The 19749-nt window shown below is 44.7% G+C and overlaps 1 protein-coding gene across 2 annotated transcripts in view; it reads left to right on the top strand.

The window, feature by feature from the left end:
• Positions 1-19749, top strand: part of ENKD1 (enkurin domain containing 1) — a 248980-nt gene that overhangs the window by 154616 nt on the left and 74615 nt on the right. For both annotated transcript variants that reach the window (XM_033943272.1, XM_033943270.1), the window contains exon 5: positions 14907-15071. In XM_033943272.1, the coding sequence (XP_033799163.1) occupies positions 14907-15071 (165 nt within the window). The remainder of the gene's footprint in view (positions 1-14906; positions 15072-19749) is intronic.

The raw sequence follows: 19749 nt of genomic DNA, 5'->3' as shown, positions 1-19749 counted from the left end.
GTCCAGAATCCACACACCCGCCCACACTGCCACCACATATGCAAATAGGTACCAACCTCCCCGCAGCCCCTCCAGCAAAGCGCGCTCGTACCCCCCTGCCAGCGAGCCACAGTTTGAGGGGTATAATACCAACGGAAAAGTACCTTATATCCGTTTTCAATCAACAAAGCGGCTATACCCGCCGAGGAGATCTCCGACCATATGTCGCTCCAAGTGTCCCAGGAAATAGCAGAACCACAATCATCCTCCCAGGCCGACATATACGGAAGGGAAGCCCCCCGACCATTAAGGCACCTATATATAGTGGAGAGAGCTCCCTTCCGAAGCACTGGGCCCAGTAATAGCTCAAAGGGCGTCTTACCACCCCTCAAGTCTCCCAAAAGACCCGAAGACCTAATATAATGAAGGACCTGCATGTAGGGGAACAAATCCCTTATCCCAAGCCCATACTTGCCCCTGAGTTCCGCAAAGGGTCTAACCCCCCCCAAAACCGGGTCCCACAGTTGCCCCACACAAACTAAGCCCCATGACTCCCAATCCGCAAACACTCCCCCATCCCCTCCCAGTGGAAAGCCAGGATTATATCTCAACGGAGTATACCAGGAATGTCTCTTACTCCCCAACAAACAAGCCCTGATCTGATTCCATACCCTCAAGGAAGTCACCACCGAGGACACCCCCCCAGTCAGGCTCGCCCTACCAGGCACCCACGGCCGATGTAACAAAGGTACCCCCTCACTTAACCGTTGCTCAATTTCCACCCACAGTTTCGGTGTCTGCGTCTGCCATTCTAAAAGGGCGCGCAGCTGAGCAGCCTGATAATATTTCACCACATCTGGGACCCCCAACCCCCCATCCCCTCTCCCCATGCGCAAGACTTTCCTACTTACCCTTGGCCGTCTGCCAGCCCAGATGAAATGAAAGATATGTCTCTGCACCCCCTCCAAGATTTTCCTATCAATCCAAAGAGGCAATACCTGGAATAAGAACAACAAGCGAGGCAGAATCATCATCTTCACGATGGCCACCCGGCCCAACCAAGAGAAATATAGGTCTTTCCAGTTAAGTAAATCTTGGCGAATGCGACGAAAGAGCGGTGGAAAGTTAAGGTCATATAACCCCACTCCCGGCGGTCCAAAATAGACCCCCAGATAGCACAATGAATGGGTAACCCACCGAAACGGATATCGATCTCGAAGGTAGGAAACCCGGTCAGCCGGCAAGTTAATGTTGAGGAGCTCCGATTTACCAACATTAACCCGAAATCCTGACACATCCCCATAAATCTCCAACTCCCGCAATATAGCCGGCAAGGAGGCTGCCGGGTCTTCCACCGTGAACAAAATATCATCCGCAAACAAGGCCAACTTAAAATCCCCTCCCGGTACCGTAACTCCCTTAATATCCGGATTCATTCGCACCCGCTGCGCCAGGGGTTCCACTGTCAAAGCAAAAAGGAGCGGAGAGAGGGGACACCCCTGGCGAGTTCCCCGTGCTAGAGAAAAAGTCTCCGAATAACTACCATTCACCTTGATACAACTCAGAGGGCCACTATAGAGGACCCGAATCCAGTCCCGCATTCTCGGGCCCAGACCCACAGACTCCAAAACCTTAAACAAGAAGGGCCAAGACACTCTATCGAACGCCTTTTCAGCATCGATAGACAAAAACACCGTGTCTCTCACCCCCCCCCCTGGCCCGGTCATACAGATTATAGACCCTACGCGTGTTATCCCCCACCTGTCTGCCAACCACAAATCCCGACTGATCCGGATGGATCAGCCGAGGGATCCAACTCATCAATCGGTCCGCCAGAATGCGCGTGAAGATCTTAGTATCCACCCCCAACAGGGATATCGGCCTATAGGATGCGCATTGGAGAGGGTCCTTCCCCTCCTTAGCCAACACCGTCACCCCCGCCAAGCGCATAAAGAAGGGGAGGGCACTATTCCCTTGCAAAGAATTAAGAAAACGCAACAAAGGGGGCAGCAGCAGATCTTGAAAACGTTTATAGTACCGAACAGTAAAACCGTCCAGTCCAGGAGATTTGCCAAGTTTCATAGAACGCAGCGCACTACGAGCCTCAATCAATGTGAGAGGGTGGTCCAACCTGGCCGCATCACCCTGTGTAATCTGGGGCAACTCTGCTGAAGTCAAATAAGCAACCTGGTCCTGTAAAGGCCCTGAAGCTTCCGGGGTATAGAGTTGTGAATAATATTCCACAAAGCGTGCACGAATAGCTTCCTCAGTCTGCAACACCTCCCCAGAGGCTGCCCGCAGGGAAAGGATCTGATTTCGTGTCTGTCTCACCTTAAGGCGATGTGCAACCAGGCGACTAGCTTTATTGGAAAATTCAAAATATCTCTGCTGGAGGAGCTGTAAATTATAGTGTAATCTATCCAAGTCCAAGGCCTGCAGATCCCTACGGGCCTGGAGCAAGCGCTCCCTCAACACTGTATTCCAGGGGGAACGTTTATGTAAACTTTCCAACCTACCAATAACAACCAACAGGCCAGCTGCCTCCTCCCGCCGCTTGCGTTGCCGAGCCGATGACAGGGCTATCAGCCTGCCCCTAAGGGTAGCTTTTAACCCCTCCCAGACCGCCTCCAACGAGGCTCCACACTCCACATTCACATCAAGATATTCTTGTATCCACCCTTCAATCTGCAGTCCCACCTCTGGGTCATCCAGAAGGCTATCATTAAAGCGCCAAAATTTCCGTCCTCCCCCCCTCCCGCCCCCTGGAATCGCAACCACACCGGGGCATGGTCCGACCACGTAAGGGACTCAATCCCTGCAGACTCCACCCTCCGGAGAAGTCCCCTCTCCACAAAGACATAATCAATTCTGGAATAAGAGGAGTGTACACCCGAAAAGTAGGTAAAGTCCTTCACCGAAGGATGGAGCCACCTCCAGCAATCCACCACATTCAAACCGGCCAATGAGTTTACGATCCCTTCTCCCATAATGATCCGCCCTCCCCGAATTATCCAAGTGAGGGGTCACAGTAAGATTGAAATCCCCACCGAGGACCAGGGCCCCCCCCTTGAACTTGAGGATCCGAGGGACCAACTCACGGAAGAAGATCCCTTGGTCCTCATTAGGGGCATAAACATTTACCAGGGAGTACAGGACCCCCTCAATCATAGCCTCCAACATAATGTATCTGCCCTGAGGATCCCTCACCACCCTATGCACCTCGCAGCGAATCCCCCTACGGATAAGAATACCCACCCCACACCTCTTAGAAGTGCCCACCCGGGAAGCCCAAAAGGCTTGCGGGAACCTGTGATCCCCAACCAATGATTCATGGGACTGCAGTAAATGAGTTTCCTGGACAAAGCAAACATCAGCCTTCAAACGGAGCAATTCCCTATAGAAGGCCCTTCTCTTGTTAGGGGAATTGAGACCTCTAATGTTATAAGACACTAATTTAAACACCCCCATATCTCAAATAAGTATAGAGAGAATGCAAACCCAACCCCAACCGATATGTCCCCTGCTCCCCCCCATCCCTCCCTCCCACCCCCCCATCCCCACACGAAAAAGCACCCCCATAGTACATGGGGTACCAGAGGAAAGAGAAAAGACAAGAGAAATCCTACCCAACACCTGGCTCCCCCGCAACCCCCTCTCCCCCACCCCTCCACCCCCCACTCCCCCACGTGAGAGTCCACAGATCTCCCACCAGCATAAAAGGAATGTAACAATCCCCGAAGCCCCTAGCACACCACCCCACAACCAGACAAAATTGTCAAATAACAAACAACATCCACCCCAAATCAAACACGCCCTTCCATCCACCCTCCATAATCCACTCCCCACCACCAACTCGCCATCCCTCCCCATTCACCCTCAGCACCCCACCCCCCCACCCCTCCACAGCATGTCCAGTGCAACAGTGTCCCTCCAAGTACTCCTCCCCATAACTAGAACAGTGGAGCACAATCACCTAGGGCAAACTGCCCCCCCATAGGAGGAACAGCCCCCAGGCAGCTCAAGGGGGTAGGAACAGCCAAGCAAAATAAATGGTCCTCTCGCAATGGAGAATACATCAGGCGGGAGCAACATTCTGAGATGAGGGGCCACCGCCTCGGCCCCCCCTCCCACCTCGGGACCCTCGATCCACACGCTGCCATCTCAAGGCCGCCGGGAGCCCCCCGCTGCTGGGCCCAGCACCCGCTGAAGAGGCAGGCTCCTCCGGAATCTCGATGTCAGCCTTTTGCAGCAGGGCTCGGGCTTCACGCACTGTAGTAACTCTGGTATGCACTCCATTTATAGTAATGACCACTCCAAAGGGATAAGTCCAACGGTAGCGCAGATTGCCACGCTGCAGGGCCTTGGTCACTTCTCGGAATGCCCTGCGCTTCTGTAGTGTACTCGCTGCCAGATCTTGATAGAATTCCAGCCTATGACCCTCCCAGGTCACCGTGCCCATCTCTCGAGCTCTGCGGAAAATCTGTTCTTTAAGCACAAAGCTCCTCAGACACAGCACAATGTCTTTAGGCTGATCAGAAGTGCGGGGCCCCATTGCCCTATGGGCCCGCTCCAGACCTGGATCTAACGTGTCATTCTGCAACAGCCAGCGAAGCAAAGTAGTAGTGGTAGCGCTGACATCTTTGTATTCCGGCAGTTCAGGCAGGCCCCACACCCGCAGGTTATTACGCCTGGTCCGGTTCTCCAGATCTTCCACCTTATCCAACAGAAGCTGATGTTCCGCGGCGGCACTCTCCAAGGAGCGCTGCATCCCGGTCACTGAGTCCTCGCAGCTGTCCATGCGCATTTCCACCACTTCCACGCGGTTGCCCACCTCCACGAGGACCGTGCGCAGCTCCTGCACCACCTCCCGGACCTGCACCACCACAGCCGAAATTTCAGCTTTCACTTCAGAGATCCAGCGCTGCATGTCTAACTTGGTAAGGGGGTCTGCGGGGGAGCACTCAGGGGCCAACGCGGCAACCGTTGCATTCACCTCCGCTACAGCCCCACTCGAATGCACTGCCTCACCTCCGCCGGTCTCTAGGCCCGTGCTGCCTCGTGTTGTCCGGCTCAGCGCTTGTTCCAGCGTGCGCTGGCCGGTTTTCTCCGTCGGGAGTTTTTTGCGCGTTGCCATGGGGTCTCTGCTCCTTGCGCTCTCCTCTCCACCGCCAAAAAAATATTTTGATGCTTTTTCCGCAGCGATTTGAACAATTTAGCACCGGGCCCGAACGGAGCTCTGAAATCAGGCTCCCGTTCGCATCGGTGACGTCACTTCCTCTCTAAAAAGCTTTATTAAGTAATTTGCAAGAATCACAATGAAGAATTTCTGGTGCAGAATTGAGTAATGAGGGTGAGAACAAGCAACAGTCTGTATAAGTCAAACATGTTTCAAGTTACTACATTTATGATCTAAACTCTCAACATCAGTTTTGTCCCCAAAAGCAAAAATATGCATTTTTAAGAAAAACGCAGGTTCCCCAGATACCATTGTTTTTAGTAACTTAAGGCCAACAAAATCAATCAATGCTGCAGCACCATTAGGTTCTCTTTCTCTCTTGAGATCCACGCTGCATTAGAGAAATGATATTCCCCTATTCACCTGACTTTTTTCCTCAAGTTCAAGTCTATTTATAATAAATCTATATAATGGACCTGAATGGAAATTGCCCACATCATTTTCCATGTGTTCTGAAGTACAATACGATGCTCTAAGTAGGATGGGAGCACAAACAACCATTTGCTTCTTTTGGAATCCCATCACACAGGCCTCTTTTCTAGGTGTTACATTTGTCCAGCTCATCATATCTTATTATTCTGTCTGGGTCACAGTGAGTTGCTTATCCTTAGGTACCTGTCTCCCAAGGATTCACTGTCAGTTTGACCAGATGTAATTTTCCAAAATGTAAAATGTACCCTGGTTCTTCTTTAACATGTAAGTTTATTTTAGGTTCAATTTAAACACTCTGGCTTAGGAATAACAGCCAAAGATGAATTTTGCAGAGAACCAGCTAGGCCATTTCAGAGCGAGAGAATCTTTTTTCCTTTGTCTTCCTTTTTATGTTAATACTACAAACCTATATCCCATTGTTATCCCAAAGAGCTTTATTAAACTTCATTCCTAACAAGCTGACCTACGGTATCCTGTCTGAATTTCTAATATTGTCAGCAATGCACTGAATGATTAGAGGACTGTCGGGTGGGGAGGGGGGAGAAAAGAGGAGGAAGGGAATAGAAAGGAGATGGAGTGGAGTGGTAGAATAGCTTAATGGTTAGTGCAGTGGGTTGAGAATCTGGAAAACTGGGTCCAATCCCACTGCAACCATGATGGTTAGAGTAGTGGGCTGAGAACATGGAGAAACTGCAGCTCCTTGTGACCCTGGGCAAGTCACATAACCCTTAATTGTGCACCGCTTAGATTAAAGCAGTTTATACATTTTTTAAATAAATACAATTGCCCCAGCTTAGATTGTGAGCCCATAGAAAGGCAGAAATCTATGACATTTTACCCTTTAAATGTGGGGGCACATCAGTGGGAAGAGAAAGATATTGCACCCTGGAGGGTGGGAGGAGAGATGAGGATGCCTGATCACAAGCGGTAGGAAGGGAGATAAATGCTGGATGGAGGGACTAGAGTGGAGAGAGAGGTTTTGAGATGGTAGGAGGTGAACAGAGGAAAAAGACTGGGTGGGAGGGGGTAGAGTGGGAGAAACACTGAATCCAAAGATGGAGGAAGGGATTCTGGACTGTGCGGAGGGGGTCTTGTGATGGGAGGTGCGAACAAAGAGGACAGGTGCTGAACTTGGGGGAAAGATAGGGACAGGAACCCAGGAAGGAAATATTAGAACAGAGAACAATACAAGGAAATGATGGTCGAATGGAATGAGAAGAAATGTCAAATTGCCTAGAAGCAGCAGAAGATGGGTGAGTAGGGGAACAGAGCAGAAGATGGATGGGACTTGGAGGTGGGGATAAGGGGACAGAGAAGAAGATGAATGGGACTTGGGTGGGGGTAAGGGAACTCATCAGAAGATGGGTGGGACTCAGAGGTGGTGGAGATAAGGGAACAGAAGATGGGTGTATAGGAGTATGGGAACAGAGCAATAGATGGGACTTGGTGATTTTGTGGAAGAATTTGTTTGAGGGGGGAAGAGTAATGAATGGGAGAGATGAAGAGAGAATTTTGAGGGGAAAGGGAGGTATAAGCTGGGGTGTGTTGGGATAGGAAAATAAGTGAGTGTATGAAAGGGGGAGAGAGAGAGGATGAAAGGCATTGAAAAGGGATGGGGTATTGGGGGAGGAGTATGAGAGGAAGAAGCTGGGTCTTTGAAGGGGTTGAATGAGGGTAAAAATGGGGTTAAATGATGCCAAAACAGAGGGAATAGGAGATGGGATAGAGGATAAGAGAGAGAAGAATAGCTTGGAGATTAGGGAAGGATCTGGATTGGTAAAAGGATGCGAGGCCATGGAGGATAGTTGAGGACTTAGAGGAAGAGTACATAGAATGGAACTGTAGAACTAGGGAGCTGATGAAAAATGGGAGTTATAGGAGACAAGGAGCAAGGGGGAGTACTGGAGAGGGGATGAGTGGAAGAGGAGGAATAGCTTCCACTTCCAGGTTATCCACATTCTTTCGGCTCAATTATGTATCATTTACCTTATTGCTCTAGGAAGAACTATTATTTCTGAGCTCTTCACAGACTTCCCTAACTCCTTAGGGTCATTGAAGTTTACAACTTTATTGTGATGCATGATGTGTATATTCTTGCTGGGTATAATAGGGTCACTTTTATCTCTTTTTTGGTATAGTGCTGTGGCTCACCATCAGTTGATAACTTCTACAATAAAGTCCTGGAATATTAAAATTTTTGCGCCTTCATATTTCAAATCCTTTGTTTGGTGTTAGCAGGTTAACAGCCTTTTTTATCCACTTAATTTAAGAGTTAGGTAGGTAGTTACAGGTCTTGCTTTTTGCCCTTCTTTCTTGCATGGAATTAATCTGATGAGTTCTTTCTCCAATCAGCTCCGGGATCTTCCATGCCAACCTCAGAGCATCAGAGAACCAGGATTCCAAGAGTCCTTAAAACTCATGCTCCTTAACAAACTCAAGTAGTCTGATGAATTGGAGGTTGTTTCCTCTATTTAAGTTCTCTAAGGCTCTGGCACATGCATCGATTCTTTCTGTGTGATCCTCCTGTTGAGCTCCCTACTCCTCTGTTCTCTAGATGCAGTTTGCAACTCCAAACTTTCTTTGATATTCTCAATTGCTACTTGGATTTTTGTGTTTATTTATTTTAGTATTTATATATTGCTTATAACCAAAGCAGTTTACATTCAGGTACTTAAGTATTTTTCCCTATATGTCCAGTTGACTCACAATCTGGGGCAATAGATTGTTAAGTGATTTGCCAATAACATTGGTAAAAATCCATTGCATATTTCTAGGATGAGCAGTATAAATTCTATTTTACTTGGGATCTTGCCGGGTACTTGGACCTGGATTGGCCACTATTGGAAACAGGATAACAGGGCTTGATGGACTTTTAGTTTGCCCCAAAATGGCAATGCTTATGTTGTTATGATTTTTTAACTCCATCTCATGTAGGTTGAATATATGAACTATATCTTCCACTAGATATTCAAAGGGTAGTAGAAAAGGATCACCATCAAAGAAAAATAGCTCCAAAAAGGTGCTCATCTACTATATTTGTCAGTCAATCAGTCCTTTATGCAAATATATTACTTCACTTACAGCCATTAAATAAGAGTATTTAAATACGAGCAAAACCCAGGGATAGGAAAAACCTCAGATTTACACCAGGAGATAGAGAAAAAATCCCCCTAAGCTCCCTACTCACCAGTGCTCAAAAATTTCAAAATGAATTTCAAACTCTTTAGGCAAAATTTTTTCAATGACATTTTTCAATAAATCTCTAACATCTTACATGCACTAGGTCGATTTACCAACTTTACTTGCTGTGAAACTTATCAGATATCTTTGCTGTAGCATTCAAAACACAATTTAACAATAATTTTGCTTTCAAGTAGTGCTTGTTATAAACAAGTGAATATTTGAAATATTCAAACCTGGATTCCCAGAGTTTCTTTGCAGACTCCAAAATCTCCGACACTGACAGCATTTCGCAGCTGTGATTGCCACTACATCAGGGAAATCGCAACTATCATGAAATCAATCCCCAGATAAGTTAGAGATCCTTTAGCCACAGCAAATTGACTTTTACTATATACATTTGATTTCTTCAATTTATATAATCTCCCTACCATGGCTTCATATCTTCAAATTTTTGAGTGATGGGCTACACATCCTGACATCAGCAGTGGAAGGGGCAAAACACTTCCATCAACCCCCCAAAACGTTATTAATCATCCCACCATACACATTCAAACATAACCATGTAATCAATTGCAGTATGTTTATACTATAAGTCCAAAACACAGCACCAGTGGGTAGGTTTTTATGTCAGTGACTGAAAAAAGGGAGCTTTAGGGGCATTTTTCCCTCTTTCTTCTGGTGTAAATCTGAGGTTTTTCCAACCCCCGGGTTTTGCTCAGATCTAAATGCTTTTATTTAATGACCATATCTTCCACTGCCATTTTTTCCTTCTTGGTGTCTGTGTCTGTCCTTTGTTGAATGTTGTATTCTATTTGTTCTATCCTTTGAAAGTCACCAATCTGTTAAGTTTGTTTCCTTCTCCAACACTTTCGATGCCTGGATACTAATGGAAGTTAAGTCTCAAGGGCTGTATTATAATAGATTTCAAATCATCCACTATGGAGCGGTCCTCTAGCTATCTGCTTAGCTTGCTATCATCATGTGATACTCCACCTACATTTTTTGTATTACATATTACCAGGAGAATATGAAGATTACAAATCTTTATGGGACCTCACCAAGGTTGAGTCATAAAGCCAAACATAATCTGTTACAGAAATATGGCATGAATGGGCCAGTATTCAAGTACTAAACTATCCAATTATTGAAACATAAAATACTATAACAGGAAGATCCAAAATGGCTGCGGTACAGACGCTCTGAGAGTGACGCTTCAGACATCTTACCTTTTTTTTCCTGACTCGGTGGCTTTGAGGCCCGATTTCCCCTTAAGATGCCGAAGAGAAGGGGCAGGAGTGTGGCTGGTGCCTCGCGGCACTCTGATATGCCTTCCCTCGGCAGAATCGATGAACTGTTGCGGTGGATGCAGGGGGCAGCATTGTCCATGTCGGAAAGCAGCCCGCTGAGAGCACCCAGACAAAGCGAGGCTGGAGTTGTCTCTCCTGAGCTTGAAACCACCCTAAGACCTGACTTGAGAGCTCCACCTCCGCGACCTTGATCTACCAGTTCTCCAGGGGTAGAGGGGGAGGTACTTTCCCCTGAGGCAGTAAGAGCAACATTGGAGACACTGGAAGCAGTGCTCTCTGACCAGGGAACAACTGCAGAAGAAACCAAGGTAGGACAAGCAGTCGGAGGTGGATTCCAGCCAGAATCAAACCAGGAAAGCTTTTCTTCTCAGGACGGTGAGCATTTCTACACCCAGCAAAGGTTTCCAATATGGGAGAAACCAGTACAATTGACTTTAGATTCATTATGGGATCTGATTGCAAATTTTACCAAATCAGTCCCAATTTCTAATATATAGAGGGGAAATTGATTCAACATACTAGAAAGCTGAAAGATTTAACAGCTGATTTGACTGTCTCAAAGACTTCGATTCAAAATCTTGATCAGGTTATGCTTACAATCAAACAAGTACAAGAGCCCCTAATTAAAGATAATATTAATCTCAGGAAGAAATTGGAAACACTTGAAAATAATGTCTGGAATAATAATTTGAGACATTAATTTTCCTAGATTAATTAAGGTTACTCCTAGGGAAATGCTTAGGAGATACCTGACTGAAATACTGCAAGTTTCTGAGGAAACTTTACCACCATTTACTCAAGTATATTACTTGCCAAATAAAGATGGGGCTCAATTGCAGTCTAAAATATCGAATCAAACCCCATTGAATGTTGCTGGAATCTTAGAAACATTAGATAGAGAGATAGCTGTACCTTCTACAATGGTTATGACTCTAGCTCTCGCAATAGATAAAGTATGGTTATTGAGACTTTTATTCAAAAGCAAACAGAAAGAGTTTCTTGGATGTAAAATACAAATGTTTCCTGACTTTTCTAGAGAAACTCAAAAGCGCCGTAGAGAATTTTACTTTTGGAGTCACTTCACCGGGAGCAATGTTTTACTTAAGATATTTACTTGCATGTGTATTATTTGCTACCATTCAGTCAAATATGTTGGGGTTTTTTAACCTCATCAGTTAATCGCTTTTCTGGCTTTGTCTCGACTGGATAAAGAGGAATAAACAATAGCTCAATAGTTTATATAAGCTCAGTTCGGTCTGTAATTTGTCCCTTTATAACAATAGTCTCTCTTTTTTTCCTCGCATAACGTAATCTTGGATCTATTTTTTGAGGACTTGAGTTGGGTTAGTTGAAAGAATTTTCCTTATTAATTTTTATTTAATATGTTGATTGTGATTTATATTGGTTATAAGTCATATCTTTACTAACCTACTTTCTGTACAAGTGACTACTTGATTTGTAAATTTAAAATCTATAAATAAATAATAATAAAAAAAAATACTATAACAGATGAAGACTGTAAGGACCACCTAATGTATTGCCATAGAATCGAGAAGGTACAGAAACCCTACGTAAACTCAAACAAGAGAAGAACTAGTGGGGAGTGGGATAGACCACGTCAACCTTGAGTTAGACAATCTTTATTTGTATTTATAAACTTAAAACTGTAATACAGTAAAACCTTAGATTGCAAGTAACGTGGTTTGCAAGTGTTTTGCATGACAAGCAAAACATTTTATTAAATTTTAACTTGATATACAAGCAATGTCTTGCAATACAAGTACATACATTATGTACACATCACAACTGAGACAATGGTTCTTCTCTCTCTGAAGCTGCAAGAGTGTAGTGACTGTTCTAAACGGGCAAAGTCTTGCAATACAAGTACATACAGTATACACACATCACAACTGAGCGGATGGTTTGTCTCTCTCTAACACTGCAAGAGTGTAGTGACTGTTCTAAAATGGCAGTGTCTTGCAATACGAGTACATACAGTATACACACGTCGCATCATCACAACTGAGCCGATGGTTCTTCTCTCTCTGACGCTGCAGGCGTGTAGTGATTGTTCTAAATGAGCGAGGTCTTGCAATACGAGTACGTATAGTATTTTGTATTAAAGTTTTTGGGTTGTGCAACAAATCGTCTGAGTTTCCATTATTTACTATGGGGGAATTTGCTTTGATATACGAGTGCTTTGGATTACAAGCATGCTTCTGGAACGAATTATGCTCGCAAACCAAGATTTTACTGTATATATAAAACCACATGAAAAAGTCCCATGTATAAAATGTCCTATATTGGAGAGATCCAATAAATGATCCGACATGGTCTGTGTTTCAGTCTCCGGGTGTAGGCCTGCCTTAAGGGTGCAGTTATGGTTCTAAAAGAAATACATTATACACGAAAAAGGTCAAGACTGCATAGATAAAATATAAACTAAATAAAAACTCAAAAGTATATAACTAAATAATGGATTGATAAAATGGCATTAAAAGAAATATTAGACAAATCAATAAGATTCAATCAATAAAATATCACAGTAAAACATACCAACCATGCATAAGAGCTGAAATAGCATAAACATAAATATGTGAAAGCTATTTTAAAAGTGTATATATGTACATCCGCTATAATGCGCACTTCAAACCTGGTGGTTCCGTGCGTCCATAACTCTGTGGCCAGCAGAATGTTAAAGAGTGCGGCGCATGGACGTTCGGAGTGCGTGGACATTCGGAGCTGATATCGGGGAGAGAAAGTGAAAATCTTAAACTTACACATGAGCCAATAAAATAACATCACAGAAAATGTCCAAAATAATTAAACAATGAATAATAAATAAAAGTGAAAATAATATCTAACCATTATTTGTTTACTAGTCTTTAAGCCCGTTACATTAATGGGTCTGTCTGTCTTTATTTCTGTCTCTCTCCCTACCCCTGTCTTTTTATTTTTGATTCTCTCCCTCCCGCTGTCTTTCTTTCTGTCTGTCTCTCTCCCTGCCCCTGTGTATTTCTTCCTTTCTTTCTCCCTCCCGCTGTCTGTCTTTCTTTATATCTGTCTCTCTCCCTGCCCCCTTTGCAGCAGCAGCAGCATTCCCTCCCCCTCCATTTTCCTGGGAAGTTTGGGAGTTGTTTTGGTTTTTTTTTCAAGATGGTGCCTGGTTAGTTTTTAGGTTGTGGTGCCTCCCACCCTTTTTTCTCTGGTTTGCTGTTCTTGCATCCTTTTGATCTTTTTTTGCTATCTTGGTTTGTTTTGTTCTCTTTTTGACTTGGTCCAATTGAGTAATCTTTTTTTTTCATTTCTGGCTGGATTGCCTTTGCCTTGCTATTAACGGTCAAGTTATTCCATCTTACTCGCCTTCTGTGGTGGTTTCTGTTTCTGTCTCTGTCTGGCAGTATGGATGAGCGTTGTACGATATTTGGCAGGCAGTACAGTGTGGTCGGGAGTTTCTTCTGATTTCCAACGCTTCTCTCCTGCTGCTGCTGCTGCTGGTGAATGCTCGTCAGATGATTGAAATCGGACCCTTTCCTTCATGCTGGGGTGGAGTTTGTTTTGGCAGCAGATCATTGACCTGGCTCATGTATCAGAGGATCAAGTGCTGCAGTGGAGGCACGCTGGCCTGCTCCGGTGTTGGTCGGCCAGTGCAATTGCTGATGGAGAGTCTTCTGCTCATCTCTGGGTCCTTGATCTGGCAGCAGTAGCGGACAGAATGGTGTGGAGCCCGGGCTTTTTTAAATTTTGAAGTTGCCATGGCGGCTATCCTCAGTCGCAACGGCGCAAGGTGGAGAGTAGGGGGGCCCGATGCCTTGCGCACTTTTGCCACTCCTGCGGGCTTCTTAGCCCTTTTCGGCGTCTGCCCTCCGCCGACAGCCCTCCTCCCGGCAGCCGCTACTCCGCGCGTCCTGGAGTCCTGGTGACGTAGTAAGCGCGCATGCGCACTCTTGCCGGCACAGTGTGACAGAACAGGGATCGGGGAAGCACGCGGTGAGAGTGCGCATGCGCGCTTAGCTTTTTATTATTATAGATATACTTTTGAGTTTTTATTTGGTATATATTTTATCTATGCAGTCTTGACCTTTTTCATGTATAATGTATTTCTTTTAATAATAATAATAATAACAACTTCATTTTTGTATACCGCTATACCACAAACAGTTCAAAGCGGTTTACAGAGGAAGAGACTGTACATATACAGCGAAGATACAAAGAGTAATTGTCAAGTGTATTGGTAACTAGTTTTCAATTACAAGGAGGGACAGGAAAAGGAGGGGAGATGGTTAGAGTTTGGTAGTTTGGCCGGGAGGGAAGGTGTTAGAGAAATTTGTCAAAGAGGTATGATTTGAGAGATTTCCTGAGGATAGATAGGATGGAGCATATGAAATGAGGGTGGTCAGGCAATCATTCCATCTGCCAGCTTGGAATGAGAGAGTTCTGTTAAGGAATCTTTTGTAGATACATCCCTTTGGGGAGGGGTAGGCAAACAGGGAGGCATAACCGCACCCCTGAGGCAGGCCTCCACTCGGACGCCGAAACACAGACCATGTCGGGTCATCTATTGGATCTCTCCAATATAGGACATTTTACATGGGACTTTTTCATGTGATTTTATATTGACTATAGTTTTAAGTTTATAAATACAAATAAAGATTGTCTAACTCAAGTTGATGTGGTCCCTACTAGTTCTTCTCTCGCTTGCCATAGAATCCAGCATACCCTGTAGTATTTTTTGCTGTTTAAGTAACTGTCCATATATTATTTTGCAGGAAAGCTCTTTGTCTCCCAACCTGGAATCACACAAGTTTCTGAAAGCTTACTCCCGCTGTGGGTCTGGCATTCAGCCTAAACGATCACTGTCGCCAAATCCCATACGGACTGAAGCTTTGCTCCAAACTGAGAGTTCTCCAGTAGAAGCTGATATTGACATAAAGGTAAGAACACATAAAGGGCTGGAAAAGTTGGGACCTGTGCAGGTGTCTAATCTAGAATTGAAAAAAAAACCCTCTTCCTTGGGCTGTGAATTACTTCAGTCCTAGTTCTAGTGCAATGTATCTAGGAGTCCTGAAGATAGGTTATTTACCTCTGCTCGCAAAGGTAGAAAGAAGAGGAAACGAGAGTTGGCGTGATTAAATGGTGAAGTGAAAGAGGCTATCGGAGCTAAAAAAAACACTCTTTAAAGAATGGAAAAAAAGATCAGAATGAAGAAAATAAGAAACTTAAGCATTGGCAAGTTAGATGCAAAGCATTGATAAAGTAGCTATGAAAGAATCTGAAGAGAAACTGGCAAAAGAGTCAAACACTCATAGCAATTTTTTTAGGTACATCAGAAGCAGAAAACCTGTGAGAGAATCTGTGGGACTGTTGGATGACCAAGGAGCAAAAGGGGTGCTACTATCTCCTACGGGCACCACTTAAGATCCTCAATCCATCAAAATGAAATTCCCACTTGCCCGAATTCTCCCAATTCTTTGCTTTTCCAGCCTGACAGCTGTACACAACGCACCCTCCAGCAAAACCCCCCACCCCTCATGGCTCCCCAAACAGAGTTCCAGACCCCTTGACCTCCCCCCCCCCCCCCAATATTCATTCAAAACCATCCCAATACTCTGGAACAAAAACGCCAACAACAAAAGACAGAGAAAACAAACCCCTTTCAAATCAACCACCAATCCACATCCAGTAAAACAATCAGCGGAATCAAAAAACGGAAATACCCTCATCCCCATCCACTGTATGTATGCCAACACAAGATTGGTAGTAAATAAGCTATTTCTCCTGAATGACTTAATCTCAACCAACAGCTTAGGCCTCTTATTCATAGTGGAAGCTTAGCTAAAGGACCTAGATAGCCCGGAACTACCCCATCTCTGCCCTCAAGGATACAACGTACTGCAATTCCCTAGGAAGCACAAGCGAGGAGGCGGCCTAGCAATAATATACAAAAGCTCCTACATCATCACCGAGCTAGACTCAGCAGCCCACCCAGATCTAGAATACATTGCTTGCAAACTCAAAGACACACCCAACTCCCAATCAAGCTCTAGCCCCAAAATGAGTGAAATAATAATGAACCTAGCATGCCAGTACACTAAACTACTCATCCTCGGAGACATCAAACTCCCTCTCGAATCTACTGAGAACAAAGATGTCTTCAAACTCAAAACACTACTTGAAGATTGTGACATCACGATCATGCCCTCAGGTCCCACCCATGAGAAAGGACATACCCTAGACATACTAGCATTAACCCCTGCCAACCTTACAACTAACGCCAAATGGACCCCAACATCATGGACAGACCACTACCTAATAAACTTCTACTTAAACTTCGTAACTGAGAATCAGAACAACAAGGCCACAAAGGAAGTGAAACTCCTGCGAGGAAAGACCAGACCAGACCTTTTTAGGAACTTAGTTGAGAATACTCTAACCCCTTCTTCAGACCGCATTACAACTATGCTAACGAGCTGAAACCAAGCCATACCAACGCATTGGACACACTCACCCTCCTCCACCCTCAAAAAACAAAACAAAACCATAACTCCCCCTAGTTCACCGAATCTCTGAGATCAGATAAACAACAATGCAGGCGTCTGGAAAGAAAATGGCAAAAAAGCGGAACACTAGAACACAGAACACTATGGCGAAAGGCAATAAACAAATCCAAATCCAACATATCGGAGGCCAAAAAGAACTACTATGCCAGTAAACTAGGCACCAAAATGCTAGATAACAAAAAACTATTTCACCTGGTGCGATAGCTCACAACCCCACCGGCTCGAGAACCCAAAGGACAACCCAACAAAATCAGCGCTCAGGATCTAGCAGACTTCTTTCTCAACAAAATCAAAACTTTTATAAAAGTAGATACTTTCACTACATTTAACATCTCCCCATTTCCTATTGTATTTTCCTTTTATGTATTCTTTATTAGAAATTGTAGTTCTTCCCTTTTTTCCCAATGTTCTCTGTTCATAAGATGCATGATTAGTCAGTGAATGTCTCTGATCTTAAGTATGTATGATTAGTCGGTGTATGTCTAATAATTTAAATTGTCTCCCACCTATTGTAAATTATTATGTACAACGCTTTGTACCTTTGGTTAAGCATTTAATCAAAAATTTAAATAAACTATGAAACTATGTACAATCTGATGTAGCCAAATCAATCCCCACCGAGACACAAATGCTCAGTACATCTCAACACACCCCTGAACCCACCAAAGCAAACCAAATCTGGACCTCATTCTCTAATCTGTCCATCCCTGACACAAAAAAACTACTATCCAAACTATCCGTGCACTGCAGCTCCCTAGACAACTGTCCCTCTTACCTTCTCACGGCCGCTCCTGGACAAATCACCACCTGGATCACCAACTTACTCAATAACTCCCCAAACCAAGGCCTCTTGTCAAAGATAATGGGAAAGATTGCCCTCACCCTGATACTAAAATCACCAAAGGCATACCTCTCTTTGGCTTCAAATTATAGATCTGTCGCCAGCATACTCATTTTCACAAAAATCATTGAGACCCACGTAAGTAAACAACTCACAATTTACATGGAGCAACACTCATGCTTCCACCCATCCCAATTCGGATTCCATAAGAATTGCCGCTGCTGGGTCAGACCAGTGGTCCATCGTGCCCAGAAGTCTGCTCACGCGGCGGCCCTCTGGTCAAAGACCAGTGCCCTAACTGAGACTAGCCCTACCTGCGTATGTTCTGGTTCAGCAGGAACTTGTCTAACTTTGTCTTGAATCCCTGGAGGGTTTTTTCCCCTCTCTGGGTGAAGAAGAACTTCCTTACATTTGTATGGAATCTATCCCCTTTCAACTTTAGAGAGTGCCCTCTCGTTCTCCCTACCTTGGAGAGGGTGAACAACCTGCCCTTATCTACTAAGTCTGTTCCGTTCAATACCTTGAATGTTTCGATCATGTCCCCTCTCAATCTCCTTTGTTCGATGGAGAAGAGGCCCAGTTTCTCTAATCTATCCCTATACGGCGTCAACAACATAGCACAGAGCTTCTCCTCCTCACCTTTATCACAAAAAAAACAAACAACTGCTCAGCACAGGACTCCAAGCAACACTCCTCCAATTCGATATTTCAGCAGCCTTCGACTTAGTTGACCACCATTTACAACTAATAAGAGCGGAAAGACCTCCAACCCCTGGAAAGCCTTCTGTGGTGTGCCACAAGGCTCCCCACTCTCCCCCATCCTATTCAATCTCTTCATGAGCTCTCTAGATAATATCAAATTCGAAGACGAAAGTATAATGTCATACGCAGATGACATTTTTCTCCTTATTCCCATAACCAAAAATCAATCAGTCTTACCCAACAAAATCTCACACAATATAGAAAAAAATCCAAAATTGGGCAACAACCAACAAACTGAAGCTAAACACAGCTAAAACCAAAGTTCTGTACTTCCACACGGCCCAGCAAACGGCACCTATAAGCATCACCCTTCGATCAGGCGAAACCCTCTCCATAGATGAGTCCTCCAAAATCCTAGGTTGCATATTGGACTCCACTCTAACCATGGAACCCCAAATATCTAGTCTTCAAAAGAAATCCCTCTATACCCTGAGACAATTAAGACTAATCAGACCTTATTTTCACCAATACCACTTTGCCTTAATCGTACAACTGATGATCCTACCACACCTGGACTACTATAACTCCATCTACATTGGAATCAACACTGCTCTAATTCACAAACTGCAACTCATCCAAAACAGTGCCGTAAGACTTATCTTAAACCTGAGAAAATACGACTCAGTCAAACCTTCATCAAACAAATGCACTGGCTACCCATCCCATCACAAATAACATTCAAAATATCTTGCATCATTCACCGCATACTTTATGGACTCTCTGCGGCCCCACTCATTCAACTCTTCTCAATAGAAAGGTCTACTTCCTGCAGAACCCTCAACCGGATGCTACTAAATCTCCCATCCACTAAAGATCTTCACTATAAACGAGTTTTCCACTCTATGCTTACCTTCCTAGGAGTCAAAACTTGGATAGAAACATAGAAAGATGACGGCAGATAAGGGCTATAGCCCATCAAGTCTGCCCACTCTATTGACCCATCCCTTTAAGTCTACTGACCCCCTTAATTATACTGCCAATCTACTGACCCGCTCCTTCAAGTCTATACCCTAGTGACCCTATTCCTTGACTTGACCCTCGTAGGGATCCCATATAGGTATCCCATTTATTCTTAAAGTCTGGGATGCTGCTGGCCTCGATCACCTGCATTGGAAGCTTGTTCCAATGCTCAATCACTCTTTCCGTGAAGAAGTACTTCCTGGTGTCTCCACGAAACTTCCCTCCCCTGATTTTGAGCGGATGCCCTCTTGTGGTCGAGGGAATAGCCTTACAGAATGGCCTTACAGAAAAGACCAGAACTGAACCTTGCCACATCATCTTCCGAAGAAAACTGGAAACCCATCTGTTCGATACTTAATCTCCTTTACCCTCTCTTCTCTCCCTTTCCCTTCCTCCTCTCTCCCCTCATTTTCTCTCCCCTTCCTCTCCCTCTTACTTATTTACCTCCTCTCTCTCCCTGCTCTTTCTCTCCCCTCTTACTTCTCTTTA

The sequence above is a fragment of the Geotrypetes seraphini genome, chromosome 4 (genome assembly GCF_902459505.1).
Source record: "Geotrypetes seraphini chromosome 4, aGeoSer1.1, whole genome shotgun sequence".
NCBI classification, from domain to species: Eukaryota; Metazoa; Chordata; class Amphibia; order Gymnophiona; family Dermophiidae; genus Geotrypetes; species Geotrypetes seraphini.
The sequence above is the reverse complement of the archived record's forward strand: the minus strand, read 5'-3'. Positions and strand labels throughout refer to the sequence as shown.